The sequence below is a fragment of the Cervus canadensis genome, chromosome 7 (assembly GCF_019320065.1).
Source record: "Cervus canadensis isolate Bull #8, Minnesota chromosome 7, ASM1932006v1, whole genome shotgun sequence".
Classification (NCBI taxonomy): domain Eukaryota; kingdom Metazoa; phylum Chordata; class Mammalia; order Artiodactyla; family Cervidae; genus Cervus; species Cervus canadensis.
The window spans coordinates 91,852,733-91,877,912 of record NC_057392.1 but is presented as its reverse complement, the minus strand read 5'-3'; the positions used below and the strand labels follow the sequence as shown (position 1 = coordinate 91,877,912).

Here is a 25,180-nt window from a genome sequence, read left to right as displayed (position 1 = left end):
GTCTGGTATTCCCATCTCCTTCAGAATTTTCCACAGTTTATTGTGATCCACACAGTCGAAGGCTTTGGCGTGGTCAATAATGTAGAAATAGATGTTTTTCTGGAACTCTCTTGCTTTTTCGATGATCCAGCAGATGTTGGCAATTTGATCTCCGGTTCCTCTGCCTTTTCTAAAACCAGCCTGAACATCTGGAAGTTCTCGGTTCACGTACTGCTGAAGCCTCGCTTGGAGAATTTTGAGCATTACTTTGCTAGCATGTGAGACGAGTGCAACTGTGCGGTAGTTTGAGCATTCTTTGGGATTGCCTTTCTTTGGGATTGGAATGAAACCTGACCTTTTCCAGTCCTGTGGCCACTGCTGAGTTTTCCAAATTTGCTGGCATATTGAGTGCAACACTTTCACAGCATCATCTTTCAGGATTTGAAATAGCTCAACTGGAATTCTATCACCTCCACTAGCTTTGTTCATAGTGATGCTTTCTAAGTCCCACTTGACTTCACATTCCAGGATGTCTGGCTCTAGGTGAGTGATCACACCATCGTGATTATCTGGATTGTGAAGATCTTTTCTGTATAGTTCTTCTGTGTATTCTTGCCACCTCTTCTTAATATCTTCTGCTTCTGTTAGGTCCATACCATTTTTGTCCTTTATCGAACTCGTCTTTGCATGAAATGTTCCCTTGGTATCTCTAATTTTCTTGAAGAGATATCTAGTCTTTTCCATTCTGTTGTTTTCCTCTATTTCTTTGCATTGATAGCTGAGGAAGGCTTTCTTATCTCTCCTTGCTATTCTGTGGAACTCTGCATTCAAATGGGAATATCTTTTCTTTTCTCCTTTGCTTTTCATTTCTCTTCTTTTCACAGCTATTTGTGAAGCCTCTTGATGAAAGTGAAAGAGGAGAGTGAAAAAGTTGGCTTAAAGCTCAACATTCAGAAAACTAAGATCATGGCATCTGGTCCCAGTGCTTCATGGCAAATAAGATGAGGAAACAATGGAAACACTGGCTGACTTTATTTTTCTGGGTCCAAAATCAATGCAGATGGTGACTGCAGCCATGAAATTAAAAGATGCTTACTCCTTGGAAGGAAAGTTATGACCAAGCTAGATAGCATATTAAAAAGCAGAGACATTACTTTGCCAACAAAGGTTTGTCTGGTCAAGGCTATGGTTTTTCCAGTGGTCATGTATGGATGTGAGAATTGGACTGTGAAGAAAGCTGAGCATGGAAGAATTGATGCTTTTGAACTGTGGTGTTGGAGAAGATTCTTGAGAGTCCCTTGGACTGCAAGGAGATCCAACCAGTCCATCCTAAAGGAGATCAGTCCTGGGTGTTCATTGGAAGGACTGATGCTGAAGCTGAAACTCCAATACTTTGGCCACCTCATGCGAAGAGTTGACTCGTTGGAAAAGACCCTGATGCTGGGAGAGATTGGGGGCAGGAAGAGAAGGGGATGACCAAGGATGAGATGGCTGGACGGCATCACCAACTCGATGGACATGAGTGTGAGTGAACTCCAGGAGTCGATGATGGACAGGGAGGCCTGGCGTGCTGTGATTCATGGGGTCGCAAAGAGTCGGACACGACTGAGCGACTAAACTGAACTAAAACTTAACCATGGTGGTGAAAGACCTATACTCTGAAAACTATAAAATACAAATGAAGGAAACTGAAGATGATACAGATCCCATGTCCTTGGATTAGAAGAACTAATATTATTAAGATGCCCATACTACTCAGAGCAATCTACAGATTTAATGCAATCCCTATCAAAATACCCAGGACATTTTTCACAGAACTAGAACAAATAATCCTAAAATTTTTATGCACCCACACAAAGAAAAAAAAGAAGAAAATACACACACACAAATTGTCAAAGCAATCTCCATTCCTACTCAAAACAGCAGAGGGACGGAGCCATGAATTTGTTAAAATAAGATTCATTTTGCCTCTTCTCTGAACTAACCTGCTCCCTGATCTTGAGACTCAGGCTTTCTGGAGAGCTGGTCAGCTGAGCAAACTTTGTACAAGCCTCAGCAGACTAAGAAGAGTTTAGATCTGACAGCAATACCCAGGGCTTTACCTCCTTATGATGGATAACTGTTGTATAATGGTTCACAGCTACAGTACTGAAGTCAGACATCTCTAGGCTCAAATTTCAACTTCTGTATTTTAGTTATATCAGTGTTGGAAATCTACCTAACATCTATGAAAATGGGAGTTATAATGGTACCAAATTAATAGTGTTGATGTAAAGATTAAGTGATAAAATGTAAATATCATGCTGAACAGAATGTCTGGCACATAAGAAAGACTCAATAGACATTGGCCATTTACCTCATTAAATCCTCAGGGGTGATTATTTATCCTTTCACCTATATTTAGGGATATTTTTAACAAATTAAGGAAATCTTGGAGCACTAAAATAATATTTAAGAGAAAGTATTTTGGTTTCATCTACTTAAACCTGGCTGCTGGTTAGTGGAAGGCCTCAGGAAAATAACATCTGGACATGGATCTTAATTTCCAGCCTTAGGCTTAATTTCTAGTTCCCATCAGCAGCAATCTGGCACCATTCTGAAGTCCTCACGCAGCTGCATATGTGGGAAGGTCGTATTTCAGCTCACACGATTTTCTTTTGCCGCTGTTATCACAAGAACTAAATTGATATGTGTAAGTCTAAAAATATTCTTAGATATGAGCTTCCTGTGACTAATTAATACTGCCATATGTTACCAATCAACCTCTGAGACCATAAAAATCTCTCTTTTGCCTGGTTCCTCTGCTTTTAATGCAGGTGGAGCAAAAGCCACAAGCCCTCTTTAGAGTTTGAGACAATTAAATATGGCTGCAGGGACAACGCAAAATATAATCTCCAAACTTCTCAGACTTCACGTGAGTTTTAGTGCATAACAGGCGCCCCTTGATTCCAAATCTGTTGTCAAATTTTTCTTTCTCAAAAATCCCAGATTCATCCTAAGTCAAAAGCCAAGCATACAGTGAGTTAACTATAATATGCATAATAAAGTGCTTGTCAGTGACGTTAATGAGAACCAATATTCATTAGCAGTACATGGTCTCATGTCCTAAAAAAACTCTAATTAGGGGTATACCTCACTTCTGTTCTTCCTCTAAACTCAGATCAGTCCATCAGCAAGAAAAGCACAGCTCTAGATAAACGGGAAGATAGGAAGCCAGACACACAACATATCTAAAAGACACGGTTGGAGAATCATGAAGAGACAGGATAAACTTGATCAAAGACAGATATGAAGGAAGAGAAAATTTCTGCAAATGAAAGATAACTGTTTTTCTTTCCCCCGATAAGTGTGTATTTTATCATTTCCCCTGTCAAACAGAATCTTGATTCACGATGTACAAGAAGAGGTTGAAAAACAGTTTGATGTTAAAGAAGATAACCCGGGCAGGCACAGCTATGCAAAATATAATAACTGGAACAAGGTATCGTATAAAATGCCTGTACTTCCAAAGAGAAAAATGTTACCCTCAACATTTGTTGGCACTTAGTTATCTTTTATTCTAATCTCTCAAAATTGGTTTTGTTCCTAAGATTGTTGCTTGGACTGAAAAAATGGTGCGTAAGCACCCTAAAATGGTCTCTCGCATCAAAATTGGAACTACTGGTGAAGATAATCCACTGTATGTTCTCAAGGTAAAAGTGATTCAAGAGCTGCTGATTCTATTGTCCAAAAATATGAATTTAAGAGTTACTCTGTGATACAACTAGCTAGTTTTTATGTATTTATTGTTCACTTTTGGCTGTGCTGGGTCTTCATTGCTGCTCGGGCTGTTTCTCCAGTTGGGGTGAGCAGGGGCTTTTGCAGGCTTTTCATTGCAGTGGCCTCCATTGCCTCGGAGCACAGGCTCCAGGGCACACAGGCTCGCATGTCTGGGGGCCCGAGAGCACAGGCTCAGTAGTTGAGGCACAGAGGCTTACTTGCCCCTTGGCACGTGGGATCTCCCCAGACCAGGGATCGAACCCGTGTCTCCTGCCCTGGCGGGCAGATTCTTATCTACTGTGCCACCAGGGAAGGCCCTAGCTAATTTTTAGACAATGAAAAGCCTTATTTCTTTGAAGAACATGTAAGCTTTAGACAACCATTCAAGAACAGAAGTGACAGACGGTTTTAGGTGGGACCAAGAAAGTCTACGAATAAACCACTTGACAGACACAGTGGACAAAACCAGACAAGTTTCTTATCCTGTATCTTTATTACAAGAGCATATGATACCCTGGTACATAAAACAGTTTTTCATCCATTAAAATTCAGGGGAATGTACAACTAAATGTCAAGAAGAAAAGAAATTTAAGAATCACATAATTGTAGGAGTCCAGTACAGTAAGTGAGGCGTTTTAACTGTGTTGATAGGGATTCCATCTATGACTGAGTTGACAACTGCCATTCAGCTGCTGCTGGATTTCTGTACATCCAAAGACATTGCTCCCTAAAGCATCCTCTCAATAACTGAGAAGCCCTTCCCTACTCTGAATTCCTATCCATTCGTGCTTTCCAACCACTCAAAACAAATATAAATTCTCCAAATGACAGCCCTTCAAATATCCAGCCCTATTCCTCCTCCCCACGGCATCACAACTACGGAGTCTTTCCCACTTCTTGTTTATGAAGTAAGAAAAACGAAAGAAAATGGCAGAAACAGAAGCAGCTTTATAATCTATATCTCAGACCAAAGGATGTCAGCAATACAACAAGAAAAACAGTAGATTGTGATTTTTTAATTAATTTATTTAATTGGAGGCTACTTTATAGTATTGTGGTGGTTTTTGCCATCCCTCGACATGATTTTTTAAAACTCTAAAAGCCACTCTGACATGAAGGAAAATTTTTGAAAAATATACTGTGAAATAGATGATGAATTACGTGTTTTAAAGGTACATACATGGTCCTCCCTGATTAAAATATGCGCACACACTGTAACTCACGCAACAGGAGAGAGGTGAAATAATCGCTTTGAGACATGAATGAGTTCTTGCGCAACAAGGGATCAGTGTGTGAGTTCATGTAAAATAACACCTCAGATTTATTTTTGAAAAGGTTGGGGGGAAGGATGAAAGAAGAAAGGCTATTTTCATGGACTGTGGCATTCACGCACGAGAATGGATCGCCCCAGCCTTCTGCCAGTGGTTTGTCTATCAGGTAAGTCCACTGGAACATTCACGCGATTCTCTGACCATCAAGTCTCCAGTGCCTCACTGGATGGTAACACCCCTTCGCAAATGGGTGCAGCTCCACGGAACTAGAAGAGCCCAACATTTGGTGCTGTCAGGGGAAAAACACTCTAGATTTTATTCATCATTGAGCTTTTTTATAAAATTGCCACCTTCCTTCAAACTTCTTGAAATCCAGATGATGGCTTATAAAATTTAAAAAAAAAAAATCGGCTACAATATGGTTTTTCCTATAGTTAAGTACGGAAAATCTGAAACTATACCTAAGATCTACAAACTTGGCCTTACTTTGGTGAATTCAAAGCACAGAACACTAGCTCCCACTTAGATATTTAATTGGCTACACACACTTTTGGAAGTTTCATACTTACATTTCCTTTTCAACTGAAAAATAACTCACTTTTTAAAAAAGTAAATCCAGTTTATGGGCTTCCCAGGTGGCACAGCGATTAAGCATCCACCTGCCAAGCAGGAGATGCAGGTTCGATCCCCGGGTCGGGAAGATTCCCCTGGAGAAGGCAATGGCAACCCACTCCAGTATTCTTGCCTGAAGAATCCCATGGACAGAGGAGCCTGGCAGGTTACAGTCCGTGGGACAGCAAAAGAGTTGGATACAATCTCATGACTAAACAACAACAAATCATGTTTATAAGTTTGTTGTTCCTCTCATTCTATTTCTATGGTATTCTGATTCCCACAGTCTTTTAACTCTCTTTTCTGCCAACTTTTGCATATAACATGCTGCTGGAATATGACATCACAACCACTTTCAGGGCAAGTTTATTTCTTTTAACTCTCTTTTCTGCCAACTTTTGCATATAACATGCTGCTGGAATATGACATCACAACCACTTTCAGGGCAAGTTTATTTCCACCAGGAATGAATCTGCCAATCGAACTGATTTATCCCTGCAGTTGTTTTAGTTCTTCAGCTGAGGGCTGAGACCTCTGCTTTCTTAAGCCACAAAGGAACACACAAGACAGGCCTATAAGAAATATCTTTTCTTGGGACTTCCCTGAGGTCTAGTGGCTAAGAGTCTCAGCTCCCAATGCAGGAGGCCCAGGTGCAAATTCTGCTCAGGGAACTAGATCCCACTTACCACAACTAAAGATCCCACTTGCTGCAATTATAACCTGACACAAATAAACAAACTTATTTTTTAATGAAAAGAAACATCTTGGCTCCAGTGCAGATAAACGTGGAAGAGATTGTCCAAGAATAATGAGAGATTTTAGTGAGTCAAAAAAGGCCAGATAATCAGAGAAATTTCCATCTGATGGGAGAAAAGTTGGACTGGTCAATCTAAATATTCTAATTTTTTTATTAACAGAGTGTTTTTTTTCTTTAATCCTACTTATAATTAATTCGTGAATCCTCTCCAATATTTACATGTTCCTATGCTTACACACTCAATCTCTATTTACCTAAAAATGTGAGGGTAAGAATCTACTTAAATTGTATTTGCTAATTTTTCAATTGGCCTCCATTCTTTCTATGAAAGGTATCCTGCATTCTACGTTTGGAATGCTACTAGTCTTGGTAATTAAATGATCCTTTAAAGAATATCCAGGCTTCCCTTGTGGCTCAGCTGGTAAAGAATCCACCTGCAAAATGGGAGACCTGGGTTCTATCCTTGGGTTGGGAAGATCCCCTGGAGAAGGGAAAGGCTACCCACTTCAGTATTCTGGCCTGGAGAATTCCATGGACTGTATAGTCCATGGGGTCGCAAAGAGTAGGACATGACTAAGTGACTTTCACTTTAAAGAATATTCAGTCAAATTAATTTCACTAGTCTGAATAAGTGTAATTTTTTCTGTCATCTATATGGATCATTTATCTTTATGCAGTTTAGGTGAAATATGTTTGAAATAATTTGACTGAAGGAGTTGTCGTCATTACAGTTATAACCACAGCTCTCCATATGGTAACTAAACTTTATACCAATAGCTTAATTTTTTCCTACTCCTACAGGCAACCAAAACTTACGGTAAAAACAAGACTATGACTGAACTCCTGAACCAGATGAATTTTTATGTTCTTCCTGTATTCAACGTTGATGGATATATTTGGTCATGGACACAGGTACTGATCTGTAATCTCCCGTTTGAAATTAGATAATATATTACTTACTGACTTTCACGCACATCAGGGCTTCCTAGGTAGCACTAGTCATAAAGAATCCATCTCTTAATGCAGAAGACAGGGCCGACGCAGGTTCGATCCCCGGGTCGGGAAGATGCCCTAGAGGAGGGCATGGCAGCCCACTCCAGTATTCTTGCCTGGAGACTCCCATGGACGGAGGAGACCGCAGAGGCAGGCTACAGCTCACAGGGTCGCAAAGAGAGGGACACGGCTGAAGTGACTTAGCACGCATGCACGTTGATTGTTAGGCATTAAGTTTAAGGCTTAGCTAACCAATTAATTCCGATTCAAAAACTCAATTTAGACTAAAGACAGCATGATTTCCTGGTTACACAGGAGTCCTTGAAATAATATGAAATTTCTGCTCCTGAAGCTAATAATGGAGGAAAATGAAATAAAGCAGTAACTATAAAGGAAATGTATGCTACACAATATGGTGAAAGTATTTATAGCTAAGAATAAAAGTCACTTAGAGACATTATGAACATACTGACTTCAAAACCAAAGTCACTGTATTCAATCAATTTGGGACAGAATCTGAGGTGAAATAATTATATCAAAAAATCAATAAAAGAGTGACACAGGTATCTGTCTTTTATAAGAATTCTTTATGCCCTGCTGTTGCTAAGATTAATTTTGAGATTTCAGACTGATACTAGCACAAAAAGTTCTTTTCTGAAAATTATGCTCCAACAATCACAATTTGACCTATATTATATATGAATCTGTAAACAGTAAAAGGCGTAATGAAGTTAAAATTCAAACTACAGATAATTTCAGAACATCAGGGATTACTTTTTAATACTCAGAACTAAACAACAGTTTTTAAAACTGTATTTTTTGTCAAAGCCTTATAATATTAATATAAAAACAATGTTTCTGAAAATATTACAAGTTATAAGAAAAATGTATATTTTCTTTAATGAGTCTCAGGTTAACTAGATAAATTTCAAATAAAGCTATAGACACCCGCAGGCAGAATCTGAAATGATCAAACTGAAAAATGTAAACTTGTGTACACTTCCATCATTCAATCCTGTAGAACCGCATGTGGAGAAAAAACCGTTCCAGGAATCAAAATTCCAAATGCATTGGGACTGACCTCAACAGGAACTTTAATATCTCATGGAACTGTGAGTAGCAGACAAGATCTCAAGGGAAATAGCTATAAAGGGTGTTTAGACACCGAATTTAGTTAAACTACCTACTTATTTTAGGAAAGATAGGTATTCGCTAAGTGTTAACTTTCTAATCTAAAAAGTGAAAGATACATGTCCATCCCAAACGTCATAACTATCCCACCTCCCCAACGTTCCCCCCAGCAACCTTAAGTCCACACTGCTATATTCAAAACGGATAACCAACAAGGACCTACCGTACGACACAGGGAACTCTGTTCAGTGTTCTGTGCCAGCCTGGATGGGAGGGGAGTTTGGAAGGGAATGAATACAGGTATATATACATGGCTAAGTACCTTTGCTGCCCACCTGAAATTGTCACAACATTGTTAATCACCAGTACAACTGTATACAATTGTATATCCCAATACAAAGTAAAAGGTTTAAAAATAATAATAATTTTAAAAGAAAGCTATAACTAAAAATAAATGAAAGATAATCACCACTACTTTAGAAGTATTATGAATGTTTTGTTAAATGGGAGGAAGTAGGGGATAGGACTGTTTATAAAACCATCTCTTACTTAATATATCTAGTTTGCCAAAAATCAGGTGCAACCCAGAAATTCAGATCACCTGAACAGAGGTCTCAACTGCCTTCCCTTCCTGGTCTGATAAAATTTGAGAAATACCAGTGGTCAGAACCAACAAATAGGCAGTTCCTCGAATGTTTAGTGAAAAGAAACATCTGGGGCAAAGAAAGTGGAAAGGTTTCATAGAAAAGCAGAGGCCTGCTACACCAGATGATATACAGCTGGTGCACAAAAATGATTTTATCATCATACACATTCAAGGAGAAACTACCAATACCCCAATTCGTAAATTTCTTCTTTATCTAATACTGTTAAAAATACCACCTCAGCATCCAATTCTATTCTACCATAAAGAATATGATAAAAGCATATATCCCTAAGTGAAAGCTGCCTGATGAAACAGATTAAAGTAACTCAAAGAAGGTAATGTACACCAGCCTCCAACAAGTCAAATCTGAGGCTGAACGGGAACCTACTCCAGGCCCCTGGCTGCTTCTGACGCATTATTCCCATGACCCTTAGGAATGGCAGGAAAATAAACAAGGCTACGAACAAGAATATTCAAGTGGGCTAAGTCTGTCGTACTCTGCGTCCCGTGTGCAAAGTACTGCAGAGTGTCCACAGCACCAGGGACACTGGGGAAGCCCTATAAACCTGGAAGCCAAAATGTTAGAAAGAAAAGAAAGTGAATCTGTATCAGAAGAGGGAGAGGCTGTCCTGGGGGGTAGGGGGAGAGGGAGACAGGCTTTGATCTCAATCCTCCATGTCCTCTGCAGCTCTCCCTAACACCAGTGATCCCTGTCAGGAGATCTATCGGGGTCCTGCACCAGAGTCCGAGAAAGAGACCAAAGCTGTCCGCGACTTCATTCGAAGCCACCTAAAGTCCATCAAGGCCTACATCACCTTCCATTCGTACTCCCAGATGCTGCTGTTTCCCTACGGGGATACATCAGAACTGCCGCCGAACCACGAGGACCTGGTAGGCAGGAAAAAGCCTGTGATTTATGCATCAGTACCACCACTGCCTTTGGGTCTCTTCATCATTAACTACTTGGGTTATTTCGAAAAAATTTCACATTTTAATACCAAAGAAGAAAACTAGTGAAGTCTACCTTAGAGTTAAAATCACAGTCTCAAGTTAGTTTTTAATGTGATAAACATATATAGATAATAAAACCTTTTGATGTGATTTTAAGATAAAGCCACTATGAAGAAAGGTCTAGCGTACGAAGTAGAATTCCATTACTATCCAGATGACTGTGTAGTTAAATGCCATTGTATTTTTATCTTCTTGATCAACGTGGAAATTATATTAATTTTAAGCTTCTGCACTAAAAAATATACTCTTTCCAAAATTTTGATCCACTTGGACTGCAAGGAGATCCAATCAGTCCATCCTAAAGCAGATCAGTCCTGGGTGTTCATTGGAAGGACTGATGTTGAAGCTGAAACTCCAATACTTTGGCCACCTGATGCGATGAGCTGACTCATTGGAAAAGACCCTGATGCTGGGAAAGACTGAGGGTAGGAGAAGGGGATGACAGAGGATGAGATGGCTGGATGGCATCACTGACTCAATGGACATGAGTTTGAGTGAACTCTGGGAGTTGGTGATGGACAGGGAGGCCTGGTGTGCTGTAGTCCATGGGATCGCAAAGAGTCAGACACGACTGAGCGGCTGAACTGAACTGAACTGAAGCATTCTTTTCCTTTCTATGAAAACTAGTTTGACCATGTTAGCTTTAAAATAAATTCTGCATATGAGAGATATTAAATATGTCTAACTGTTACAGAAAAGCAGAAAACATTCAATGTCCCAGATCCCATGGGGCTAGCAAATATAATATCCAGTAAAAGCTGTAATTCTACACTGCCTCAAAAAACATTTTTTTTTAATTTTTTAGAGGTTACAATTGTCATTCTGACTTCAGTCAACTGTTTTCAACATTTCATTTTGAGTAGGAACAGAGATTTGAACCAGTCATTAAAAGCTTCTGTGTATATACAATAAATACACAGGTAATATGTGGTCCATATGTGATCTGACTTTGGGAGAGACAAATATCTGAAGTCAAAAAAACCTCAGAGGAGGCTCCCACAGTACGGCCGGCGACATTAGCTAGCGCTCGCTCTCCTCTCTCTAACGGGGAAACAGCGGACTGCAAGAGACTGAGCTGCATCTGCCTCTGTTTCCAACAGACTCACGTTCAACTTTCGCTCACCCACACACACAAAGCCGGGAAAATTTTATTAATCCTTTTTTTAAAAAAAGTTAATATAAAATTATAGCAAAAAAAAAAAAAGGAACCTGAACTTTAGTAACACAGCTGGAACAATCCGCAGCAGCGACGGCGGCGGGAGAAGAGATTTAATTTAGTTGATTTTCTGTGGTTGTTGGTTGTTCGCTAGTCTCACGGTGATGGAAGCTGCACATTTTTTCGAAGGGACCGAGAAACTGCTGGAGGTTTGGTTCTCCAGGCAGCAACCCGACGCAAACCAAGGATCTGGGGATCTTCGCACCATCCCAAGACTAAAAACTTTTAATATAAAATATGGGAATTACCTGGTGGTACAGTGGATAAGAATCTGCCTGCCAATGGAGGGGACACAGGTTTGATCCACGTGCCTCAGAGCAGCGAAGCCCATGAGCCACAACTACTGAAGCCTGTGTTCTAGAGCCTGCGTGCTGCAACTCCAAGAGCTGGTGCACCTGGAGCCCGTTCTCTGCAACAAGAGAAGCCACCGCAGTGAGAAGCCCATGCACTGTAACTAGGGAATAGCCCACGTGCAGCAACAAAGATTCAGCACAACCAAAAATTAATTAACTGGTTAAAAATAAATAAAATATGGCATGCCAAAAAAAAAACCTCAGAGGAAAAAGAAAGGATATGCTTTTTTCAGAAAGAAGGCCAGAAGGCAAAAAGGAAGGAGGAAGAGAGAGAGGAAAGAGAAGTGAATACAAAGGACAGAAACACAAAATGAGATATGACTTTATTGTATATAACTAATTTCACAATTAGAAGGCCTCACATTAACAACTGGAGAAGGAAATGGCAACCCACTCCCATATTCTTGCCTGAAGAACTCCATGGACAGAGGAGCCTGGTGGGCTACAGTTCATGGGATCTCAAAGAGTTGGACATGACTGAGCAACTTTAACTCACTTACATTAACAACATGTATATCTTACTTTAAACAAATTTCTCAGTCATTTATTTTATTTTGATCTTCAAATGGCAAATAACCAGTAAAACTGACCTTTTTTTTAACCCCCAGTAAATTAACTGCATTTACATAGTGTCCGGTTATTCTACTCTAACTTCCCTTTCTCTCCAGGTCAAAGTTGCAAAGATCGCCACTGATGTTCTATCAACTCCATATGAAACCCACTACACCTATGGCCCAATAGCATCAACAATTTGTAAGTTTTGCCTATTACTTACTGTGTCATTTCCCCTAATTCTCTTTTACAGATATTAAGGAAAGCTAAAGAATTCATAAAATAGAATTAGAACATATGGAATTGCTAATTTAAACTTCAGTTTTAACAGGAGATTCTGAATAATACGTGAACCCAGAAGATAGATTCTACCTTTTGAGGGGATACGATTTTTCTAGAAGCAAATTATACTGAATCTTTACAAGGTGACAAGGTCAGGAATAATTACATCAAGACAAATTTACAGTTTAATTCTTCTACCCTCCTATTCTCTACCACCACCACCACCACCAAAGCTGTGGCAGAGTCCACCTTTTTTTTTTAATCGTTTAGCTTTGACTGGACTCTTTCTTCCTTGGCCTTGTCCCTATGCAAGCACAGTCTTTCTCCAAGCTCCTGGTGAGTAAATAGGCAGGCCACCAGTTTCAGCCACTTTGATCATGTAAAAACAGTCTCCTGTGGCTCTCATCAGCCATTTCCTACTGTGTTCAACTGAAATCTACATGGTGAATTAAGAAAGGAGGTCCCAAGGTCCTAGTTCTGCTGCTTTTTCTTTTTTTAATGTCTCAGCACCACTTCTTATTCTTCACTATTTTTAAACTTTCTTTGTCTTTCCATTTTGTTAATTATTGATTTAAATTTCTTACAAGTCAGGCACTGTGCTTAGCCCTTGATTTTCACAATCTCAGTTACTCCTCACAATATTCTACAAGGTATGCAGTACTTGTAGTCAGCTTAATGGGGATACAATCCCAGGTTTTAAAAAAAAAAAAAACAAATTCCATGGTCTTAACCACTGTGCATATACTCATTTCCCATTTGGTTTTGCAGCTAAAATAACTAGGCTTTTCCATTTCCAAGCAACAAAAAGAAATTCATTTGGTTTTCACCAAAGACCCTTAATTCAGACCCTGGGAGATGAGACCATTTCTCCTCCAATCCCACTGACCTTAGTTTGGAAATTCTTTAGTAAAAACCACCTTTTCTCCAAACTATTCCCAAGCTTCACTTCTTATGACCAAACTTTACAAGAAGTGTTAATGAAACTGCTTATAAGTTACAGTCTTAACTTTCTAACAAAATCTAATTCCTCAAAAGCAAGGATTACACTTCAGAGGTCCTCTCAAATCATATACTATCTAGTACAGGGCATGGAACAAAAGCAGAATTGATTATAAACTTACTCAACGAAATGGTGTCATAACTTGTCCAAAAGAAGTGAACATGGATTGAAACCACAACAAAACTAGACTTGATATGGAGTAACCTGTATTACTCTCTAGAGCCATGATAGCCAACATGTTTAGCACGAAGACTATCACTTAACTTTTAAACATTTCATGGGTCAACTCACCAGCACTAAATACAAATGACTATTTCTATTATACTTCTGGAATATGTGGATTGAAAAAGTAAATACGTGCATTCTGTGGGTTCCATGTAATAACTCTACTTGGCCATACATTATAAACCACTTCCCGAGCCCAAGCTGAAAGAATACACTGTAACTAAAAGTCTATATCCTCAACAATTGCTGTGGAATTTGAAAATGCTGCAGTCATCGCAACAATTTCTCGAGCCCATTTACTGGAGGCTCCCTTGGTGGAATTGGAAAAATGACTTAAAAAGCCAGACAAGTTCCATTCTTAGAGAACATTGATCAGTAATCACACATCCGCCAGCTGTGAGCTCTAAAGGGCTGAAAGAAAATACACCGACGCAGCCCGTCGCCAGCATCCAAGCAGATCTTGCTGCAACATAACCAGGCCAGGGATTCATACACATACAAGTGGATGACAAGACTTCAGAACAGGTGACGTGCCCAGCTATATGAGTGGACAAGAGTAGGCAAAGAACCGGAGGACAGAATGTCGGCCTACTGAGTGGATACTGGGAAAGAGCAGGGCCAGATAAACCAGCCAGGTATGATGTAAGAGTACTTTCTACATCAAAATGAGGGAAAACAAATATTCTTGGCAGCAAAGAACAAAGGGTTGCGAACAGGAACAAACTTTGCAAATGGCAGCTAGGGCATCAAAGGATTATTACTCTAACACTTTCAATATACATACATATATACACACACATGCATGCATGCATGTATATGTGCAAACATACATGTATGTGTATGTGATGTGTACTTGCATCTATGAAAATTATAAGCATACTAGAGCTATGCATTTGCACTGCATCACAATCATTTAATAAGCAAGAATTTATGGAGCACCTATCTAACAGCCCAGCACTTGGACCTTTGAGAGAGAGGTGAAAGATACAACAACTGCGTTCAAAGAGTTACCTTCTAACTGGGAGGAGGGGATGACTACAGATAACACAGCTCCATTCTATCATGTGTCACTTTAAAAGGGGGAGGATAAAGAGGAATTATTATTCTATACAACTGTGTTGTATTTTAAACTTTTTTATTATATATCATAAAGATTTTTTGAACAATTCAAATTTAGAAAGAATTGCCTCTTCCATATATGGGCTATAGCAACTTGACAGATGTATAAAACTCTAAGGAGTCACTGCTTTAATAAAGCATTTGATTAAATGTTAATCAAACATTCACAAGAAGCAGGGGTAGGCAAGCAGTTAACTTGGGAAGAATAGAGAAGAGATGCACCCCACGATTAAAGTTTAGTCATTCCAGTATTCTAATTGTCATTTAACATGCTCCAGGATTTGGGGGAAACAACTAGCATTTACCAGTATTTTTCTCTTTGATTTGATGGAGACATTAAAAGAGGACTGAGAGAGCATTTTTAAAACCCAAACTGTGGACAGATACCTGGCCTCACAGAAGAACATAACATAACAAGCAAATAAGTTCAAACCGTAAAATCTAAAACCAGGAGGAAACCTAGATGATCTAATTTATGGTTCTCAAGCTTGACTTCCAATTAGCATTATCTGAGGAGCTTTTACAACATGCAGATGATCAGGTCCTGTCCCCAGAGATTCAGATTTCATTAGTCCATGATGAAGTCCAGGAATCTGAATTTTCTTAAAGTGGTTGAAGCAATTCTAAGATGAAACTAGGGTGGAGAACCACTGATATAAGCTAAATCCCTTATTCATAAACTATGAAATTGAGATATAGAAAGATTTGATCCCTTAGGGGCAAAATAGGATCAAAAATAAGCATTCCAGATCACAAACTGTACACCATGAAGCAAGACTATTCAGATGACACAAAAATTGATATTAAAATATCATGAAATGCTTATATTTGCATATTGACAGCATAGCCAGTCCTTTACCATCTTAGAAATAACTGAAGATAGTGCCTGGTTAGCAAGAATAGTTCACTGAATTGATAGAAACCAAAGAGTTTGAATCAATAATATCACCTATCTATGGGTCACATCATGAATTAAAAAGTTAATTTCAAAGTGCCATTCTTGTTGCCTTCCTACACATCAAAATCACCAGCTCTGCTCTTGTTTCTCTAGAGTACTGTTCTCTATACTCCTTCAGTTCAGTTCAGTTCAGTCGCTCAGTTGTGTCTGACCCTTTGTGACCCCATGAACCGCAGCACGCCAGGCCTCCCTGTCCATCACCAACTCCCAGCGTCCACTCAAATCCATGTCCACTGAGTCGGTGATGCCATCCAACCATCTCATCCTCTGTCGTCCCCTTCTCCTCCCGCCCCCAATCTTTCCCAGCATCAGGGTCTTTTCAAATGAGTCAGCTCTTTGTATCTGGTGGCCAAAGTATTGGAGTTTCAGCTTCAAAATCATTCCTACCAATGAAGACCCAGGACTGACCTCCTTTAGGATGGACTGCTTGGATCGCCTTGTAGTCCAAGGGACTCTCAAGAGTCTTCTCCAACACCACAGTTCAAATGCATCAATTCTTCAGCACTTAGCTTTATTATAGTCCAACTCTCACATCCAGACATGACCACTGGAAAAACCACAGCCTTGACTAGACAGACCTTTGTTGGCAAAGTAATGTCTCTGCTTTTTAATATGCTGTCTAGGTTGGTCATAACTTTCCTGCCAAGGAGTAAGCATCTTTTAATTTCATTGCTGCTGCAGTCACCATCTGCAGTGATTTTAGAGCCCAGAAAAATAAAGTCAGCCACTGTTTCCACTGTTTCCCCATCTATTTGCCATGAAGTGATGGGACTGGATGCCATGATCTTAGTTTTCCAAATGTTGAGCTTTAAGCCAACTTTTTCACTCTCCTCTCATTTTCATCAAGAGGCTCGTTAGTTCTTTCTTCGCTTTCTGCCATAAGGGTGGTGTCATCTGCATATCTGAGGTTATTGATATTTTTCCCGGCAATCTTGACTCCAGCTTGTGCTTCCTCCAGCCCAGTGTTTCTCATGATGTACTCTGCATATAAGTTAAATAAGCAGGGTGACAATATACAGCCTTGACGTACTCCTTCTCCTATTTGGAACCAGTCTGTTGTTCCATGTCCAGTTCTAACTGTTGCTTCTGGACCTGCATACAGGTTTCTCAAGAGGCAGGTCAGGTGGTCTGGTATTCCTATCTCTTGAAGAATTTTCCACAGTTTATTGTGATCCACACAGTCAATGGCTTTGGCATAGTCAGTAAACAGAAATAGATGTTTTTCTGGAACTCTCTTGCTTTTTTGATGATCCAGCAGATGTTGGCAATTTGATCTCTGATTCCTCTGCCTTTTCTAAAACCAGCTTGAACATCTGGAAGTTCATGCTTCACGTATTGCTGAAGCCTTGCTTGGAGAATTTTGAGCATTATTTTACTAGTGTGTGAGATGAGTGTAGTTGTGCGGTAGTTTGAGCATTCTTTGGCATTGCCTTTCTTAGGGATTGGAATGAAAACTGACCTTTTCCAGTCCTGTGGCCACTGCTGAGTTTTCCAAATTTGCTGGCATATTGAGTGCAGCACTTTCACAGCATTATCTTCCAGGATTTGAAATAGCTCAACTGGAATTCTATCACCTCCACTAGCTTTGTTCGTAGTGATGCTTCCTAAGGTCCACTTGACTTCACATTCCAGTACGTCTTTACCACTCTACATTTTGAAAAGAAAATCAAGACCCCCGAATTTGTAGCTCAACATCCAATATCTATCCACTAAGACATTTGAACTGAAATTATACAAGGGGCAATCGATGTGGGAAAAAAAATTTTCAGTCCATGCCCATGCATCTAGAGCTTCAGCTCTTACTGAAAAAAGGATTTGACTCCTGTTGACATAGAAGTGCACGTTACTAGTTTAAAGCAGATTGACATGTTTTTAAAAACATACAAGTTCAGCCAACAGTGTCACTTTATGATTTCTTTGGGATGAAACCAGGTGGTTAGTTCAGTTCAGTTTTATTCTGACTTGTTTTGAGTGTATTACAGTGAGTTCCTTGTGCTTAACATGCCTTAAAAAGAGTAGGAAATTTTCTTCTTATTGTCAATATTTTAAGAAAATGTTGTGAGCAGAAAAGAAGATTACCCTGCAGAACTAGATGAAGACTTTTTACTAAGAGGACGACAGATTGGCATATGGTGGGTCGGACAGTACAATGGTTAGTCACGCAAACTCTGAAGACGTGCAGCTTGGGTTTGATTCTTCATTCAACCACTTACTAGCTACGGGTCCTTTTTTGTAACTGAAGTATTTTTTTACTTACACTATAATATTAGCATCAGGCTTACAGCACATTAATTCAATATTTTTGCAGATTATAGTTTATTATAGGTTAAGATAATAGCTATAATTCCCTGTTATACAATATATCCTCATCACCTATCTATTTTCTACATCTAACTATGTTCTCTTTGAGTAAACTGCTTAATTTCTCTGTGCCAAAATTTCCTCTTCTGTAAAACAGCAATTGGTGCTAAATCATAAGGTTTTGATAGGAGTTAACAAAATGAGTTACCATACATAAAGCACTTAGAAGGGTGCTTGGTATTTAGCAAGTGTTTGTTATTATATTTTATAAATATATCCACATATTTTAGTGGGTACAGATGGAGATAAATAAAAGGCTAAGCAACATGTTCAACTAAGTTGTATAATAATATATTCTTAACAAGTAAAAAGCTTTCAATGTTGTATTTATTTTATGTCTTAATACAGTTTCTATTTGCAAATTTAAGGTTTCAAAGATACAAAAAGCAGTATCATAAAAGAAAATGTATTACACTTAATAACATCACACAATTATGAAAAATCACAAATTACATAAACTCTCAATCACCACCATTAATCTTAATGAGAGATGTCACATAAAGTAAATTTGTCAAAATGGAATATCCATATTCTTTAACTCTTTGAAATCACAGCAGTTTACTTAACTGCAAATGGGAGGCTGGTACAGCTAGAGATTGGCCACGTTTATTGAAGCGTCTGGCACACTCTAAATCATCGTGCAAAACACAACCCCTATTTCCCCTACCTCCATTGCTATAGAACTCTTATCTTTATGTTCGTTTTTTCTAATGAACTTAAATTCAACTCTAGCTGAAAATGGCAGCCTTCTTGATCACTAAAGCTAGTGTATTTATCTCAGCTAACACGCTCCAAAAACTCCCTGCAACACGGGACCTTGTTGGTATACCATCCTTGCCATTCCCTTGGCTTCCTTGACACCAAACTCACCTGGTTTGCCTCTTCCTTCTCCCTTTCTACTCTGTCCATGCTGACTGCCTCCAAAGCAGCTGTTTTCCCCAAAATAGATATTCCTCAGGCATTTCACCAGGTTCTCTCTTCAGGCACCCCTCTTCCTTCTTCCTTCCTGGAGAGGGAAGCGCTCTCTGCCCTCACAGGCTGGAGCCTGCATCTGCCACCCAGAGGCTTCAGAGGGCCCAGCCAGGACCACCTGTCACTCCTGCAACAGCTTCCTACAGGGGCCAGTGGGCGCCCAGCAGCATCAGAGGAGCCAGCGAGATGGAAACAGCAAGTCACAGGCTCTGAAAACTACATTAACACTGGAACCAGAAGTCACTAAAGAAGAGCAGAGCCTAAACAGGGTGACTGCCTGCTAAGATAGAGTTCCACTAAGATTTGACATGGTAGCCAAAGTGTCTAAGATACAGTCAAAAATCACTCATCCTGACAAAAATGAAAAAAAAAAAATCACAGCTCAAATGAAAAAAGACAATCAACAGATGCCAACACTGAGATGATTTAAGTGTTAGAATTATCTGACAAGAATTTCAAAATCATTATCATAAAAATGCTTCAACAAGCAGTTACAGATAGCCATGAAACAAATGATAACATAGAAAATCTCATCAAAGAAATGCAAGGTATAAAAAAGAAGCAAATAGAAATTACAGAACTGAAAAACACAGTAACTTAAATTTTAACAACTCACTGGAGAGGATCAATAGCAGAATGAATATGATGGAGAGAAGAATCAGTTAACTTGAAGACAGAACAATAGAACGTAACAAATCTAAAGAGAGAAAATAAGTTGAAAAAAAAATAAAGCCTAAGGGACCTGTGGCATAATAACAAATGATCAAGCATCCATGTCATCAATTATCAGAAGGAGAGGAGTAAGAGAAGGTTGGAAAAAATTCTTTGAAGAAATAAAGACTGAAATTTCCCAAATTTCCTAAACACATATACCAACATACTTAAGAAACGACTGAACCACAAACAGAATAAGTTCAAAGAAACTCACATCAAGCCACACCATAAGGAAAGTTCTGAAAACTAAAGACAAAGTGAAAAATCTTGAAAGCAATGAGACAGAAACAATCTAAGGGGGAGAAACCATTCAAATGGCAGCAGATTTCTCATTTGAAACCATAGAAGGTCAAAAGGAACGGCTAACATTTTTCAAGTGCTAAAAGAACTATCGATCATAAATTCTATATTCAGCAAAGACATCCTTCAGAAATGAAGAGGAAATAAAGACATTCTCAAAGGAAAACTAAGAGAATGTGTTACCTGCAGACCTACACTTCAAAGATGGGTAGGGAAAGCTCTCCAAATAAGAAATAAATAATAACAAGGCCTGAAACTGTGGAAAGGAAAGAAAAACAACAGATTAGGGAATGAATGAAGGATAAATAGACTATCTTTCTCCTTAGGATAGTTGAATCAATATAATTCCATCTGATGCGGGGTTTAATATATGTAGAGAAGTAATTGAGACAATTGTATTTTTAAAGTGGGAAGGGGGAAAGAATCTAAAGACAAATAGGATTTCTATATATTACCTGACATGCTAAAACACTGATACCAGTAGATTGTGATAAATTATGTGCATATATTGTAATACATAGAACAACCACTAAGAAAATTATACAAAGTGATACACTCAAAAGCAATATTATAAATACATCAAAATGGAATCCTAAAAATATTCATGTAACCAAGAATAAGGCAATAAAATAAATGGAGGAATGAAAAAATGGAGGGATCAAACAAAAATCAAATAGTAAGATGGTAGATTTAAGGGATATCAATAATTTACCTACATATATTAATTAAAAGGCTGAAATTGTCAGGGTGGGTTCAGAAAAGTATGACAACAATACATTGGCTACAAGAAACCCACATCATATATAAGACAGGTTGAAACCAGAAGGCTGAGAAAAGATAAATCATAAAAACATTAACCAAAGAAGGAGTGCTATACTATACACCAGATAAAGTAAATTTCAGAACAAAGAAATGTGATAGAAACAAAGAAGAACATTAAGGATAAAAGGATCAATCCACCAAGAAGACATCATGACCCTGAACAAGTGTGTGTAAGCCAATTTCACCTAGGATGCTTCTGCTAACTAATTTCCAAATCCATCTTCCCAGACACCTTCCTCTAAGCCACAGTAAATCAGAGAAAGGTGGCAGCGACTCCTGGCTTTCATCAGCCTCCCGAACTTGCCAACTCACACATCAATGCAGAAGCAAGGCTTCACACACCCTTCCGCATCACACACTGTGTGTGTGGCAGGCGCGGGGCAGAGCTGCCCAGGAGCTCCCCCACCTTCCACCCCAGGGCTAGACAGGGTTCTCGCGTTCGTCAAGGCTGGACACCCGCCGGTATTGCTCCAGATGTCCAGGCCACACAGCTCCCCGTGTTCTGCCGCCAGTGCCCAGATCCCTAGTAGGAGGCGCCTACCCCGTGACTGATGCTAAACATATCCTTTTGTCTTCCTTGCTCTACCCTTTCTTTTCCCCATCACTGCTCTCTCTGAATTCCTGTTTCTGTTAATAGCACGCGGATTTGTCCGGCTATCCAGACTGCAATCTCTATCATTTTCTTCAAATCCTGTGACTCTTCCATTCCGGCATTTCTTACAGCAAGCCCCACCAATCCTGTCCCCTGTGTGGTGACTCTATGCTACTTCAGCCTTTCACCCCACAGTACCTCCTGACTGGTCTCTTTGCAGTGCTGTCCGAAGTACAGCGCTGAAGTGGCTCTGACTGGTTTCCAAACAAAACATCTTTCCTGACTTACCCGGCTTTCTGAACTTTGCCCACAAATTCTGGCTGTTCCACTTTCCAGTTCAGCTGGATCTCACTGGTCCCTAAGCCCTTCCATGCTTTCCAACCTTGTGGTTCACTGGCTAGAATGCCTTTCTTCAATCCCCATCTGGAAAAATACTAGACTTTCTTCAAGGCTAATTGAAGGCTAAATTGATGGCTAAATTCAATTGAAGGCTAATTGAAGGCTAAATGCAATCTCCATTGTGAAGGTGGTATTTCAGCAGGTATTGAGCATGAAATGTCATCCCCTTCACCAGACCTAATCTCTTTCTTCCTCTGAATCTTCACAAGATACTTTCCTATGATTCTTTAACAGTCTGCCACATCTCTACTGATTTGCAGATTTGACTTCTTTCCCCACCAAGTCTAAGTTCCAAACACACCAACAGTATCTTCTTCATCTCTGTACCCTGTACACCCACCCTCTACAGTTCCCAGTAAAAAGTGCATTGCACATATTCAAGGTTTGATAAATACATATTGAATAACTTTAAAGCCAACCCTATCTCTCTAACAAAATAGTCTTTCTCTACTTCTTCATCACAACTTTGAATTCTTATCTTTCAAATCTAAACTGTTAGTTAAACTCATTACTTTTTCTAAAACATAAGTAATTTTATATACAAAAATATATATTTTTCTATTATGTAAGTCAAAATGTACAAAAATGTATTTGTAGTATTTATATACACTTATATAAAGCTTGTATATAACCTCTAGATGTTTATATTTTTGGTCTTTTTAACAAATAATATTCTTAGTAAAATGTCACAAAAACGGACATGGAAATGTTGGATTAGGGGGATTAAATGCATCCTTAAAATAACTGATTTAAACTTTCTCTGTCTTTTTCCTGTGAAATATTTCATCCTAGCAACATATACAGAAACAGCCCTGCACTGTGAGAAGGAATCTAAGGTCTCGAATCTTGTACGCACTGTCCTCCCTTGTGGGTTTTCAGCGACCCACCCACTGCTGAGCTGGCCTCAGCTGCTTGCATTTGCTCAGACCACCTCCATCTGTGACAACATGCACCCAGAAAACGAACTCAATTTAGACTCAGAATGATCCAAGCAAAATGTAATTCTGAATATGCAGCACATATTTAAAGCATGTGGTGGATTCTAAGCCATGATTACTTTTCACTCAGCACTGGAGCCTCGCGCGCAGAGGGGCTTGGCGGGCTACCGTCCACAGGGTCGCAGAGAGCTGGACCCGAGTGAACACACCGGCACGCTCTATTCTGTGCAGACCACTGCTCTCATCCATGCTGCGGCTAGGTGCACAGATAATCATGTTTCACTGCTAATTTTACACCAGTGAACTTCCTTTTCAAAAAACTGCTAACATTTGTTTCTAATTAAATACTTACTGCTTATGTTTTACAGACCCAACATCAGGTTCTTCTTTAGACTGGGCTTACAACCTGGGCATCAAACACTCATTTGCCTTTGAGCTCCGAGATAAAGGAAGATTTGGTTTTCTCCTTCCAGAATCTCAGATAAAGCCAACGTGTAAAGAGACAATGCTAGCTGTCAAATTTATTGCCAAGTATATCCTCAAGCATACTTCATAAAGAATTGCCCCCTGTTCGGAATAAGCCAGTGAATTCTCCCCCTGCCTTTCACTAGAAAGTCAAGTCTTATACCTAGATTGGTTTCCACATCACCTGAGCAGGGCCTTTCTTGCTCACTCAAGTCCTATGTTATTTCTTTTTGCTTTCATTTACTCTCCATAACATCCTAAGAAATAGCTTTAGGTTAAAGTTTAAGTTAAGTTGTAACACAGCACAAAGTATTATTGTGAGTATTTTGAAAGGTAATAGACCCTGGGTCATGAGATGAAAATGAGAACCTTCACTTTCTTCAGAACCACTTTCACCATGTGGCTTCATCACTTCATGTGCCAAGATAATAAAAATAAAACATATTCCAAAACTCACCTTCTGTTTTTCATAAATAATGTCCTCTACATTCCTCTATTAGTATTAAAAATCATGCATTAATTCTTTCTATGCATTCTGTTAACACAGAAGAATATCTTTGATTTTTAAAAACATATTTTGCCTACATATATTTAATACAAGTAGACCATGTTTATAGCTTCACAATAGCAAAAGGATGTTCTAGAAGGAAATAAAGTAGTTTATTTAGAAATGAATCTCAGTGCCTTAAACAATCCAGTTCTCATCAACATAATGTACATTAAATTCAAAACAGTTTAATTTACAGTGTCATAATCAGAGGACTGACCTGCCAAAACACCTCTTGGCAGTTACAGACACAGCCAGAATGTCTGATCAGCTGTAATCCCTGTCTAACAATGGATAGAAAAGAAGCCTGGAAATATAGTACAAGTTGGAAAGAAAAAGTCATGTCGACTAAGGTCAATAGGAGTAACTTATTACCTTTATACTCTATAACCGTATTGCTTAAGGTAATGTTACAAAATACCTTTTCCCTAACTGCATTCTTCTATATCTCATCATATAATAACACTGGTATCCACATTCTGGAAATCCAGAAAGAGATGACTGACGAGAATTTTAGGGAGATTTAAGTAGAGAGTTCCTTGACTTTCTATAAACTTCTCAAAACAATCTGTATAAAAATTTAGAGGATCTTAAAAGATTCTGAGAAATTAGGTTAACAAATAATCTGGGACATTCCTTATGGCTCCTTTAAGGCCCCACAAAAGAAAGAGTGTCATCAAACCTACAAGGTTTTGGTATCTGATAGTTAGAAGGTAGGCAAAAATTTCCCATGCAGAACTATCTAAAACCTATATAGGGAAACCTATATAAAACTAATAAAATTGCTCTACAGATAGAGGAGGAAAATGCAACAGAGACAAAAAAAGATAAAAGATAAAGCCCTGATTATAAGACTAAACTGTCCTTTATAAAAAATATAATATCTGTACCTAAATATTTACCATTCAAAACTGGCTCAGAACACAGGAATGTAAATGTGTTCCATTTAATATGCCATATGAGAATTACACACTCATTCACACTCAACTGATAAAGGACTGAAATTGTAATCTTGAAATGTACATAAAATATTTCTAATTCCATTAGGCCTTTAGGTAGTAGAGATAGGAGAGATAATCCCAATTGTTGAATATCATCCAGTGTTCACCTAGTTTATAAAAGGCACAAAAGTTTTACTCACCATTTTATTTGAGCCTTTATATAGCTTAATATTTCTTTTCTCAATCAGACAGAAAGCATTTGAGT

At 38.9% G+C, this 25,180-nt stretch overlaps 1 protein-coding gene across 2 annotated transcripts in view; it reads left to right on the top strand.

Annotated features, from left to right (window-relative positions):
* CPA3 (carboxypeptidase A3) overlaps positions 1-23,883 on the top strand; it is a 32,569-nt gene extending 8,686 nt beyond the window's left edge. The window contains exons 4-11 of one of the 2 annotated variants that reach the window (XM_043474061.1): positions 3,358-3,460; positions 3,570-3,671; positions 5,074-5,175; positions 7,180-7,290; positions 8,393-8,483; positions 9,837-10,039; positions 12,397-12,481; positions 23,331-23,883. In XM_043474061.1, the coding sequence (XP_043329996.1) occupies positions 3,358-3,460; positions 3,570-3,671; positions 5,074-5,175; positions 7,180-7,290; positions 8,393-8,483; positions 9,837-10,039; positions 12,397-12,481; positions 23,331-23,518 (985 nt within the window). In that variant the 3' untranslated portion in view covers positions 23,519-23,883. The remainder of the gene's footprint in view (positions 1-3,357; positions 3,461-3,569; positions 3,672-5,073; positions 5,176-7,179; positions 7,291-8,392; positions 8,484-9,836; positions 10,040-12,396; positions 12,482-23,330) is intronic. The other variant, XM_043474062.1, reaches the window with a different exon arrangement.
* Positions 23,884-25,180: the final 1,297 nt, after the last annotated feature.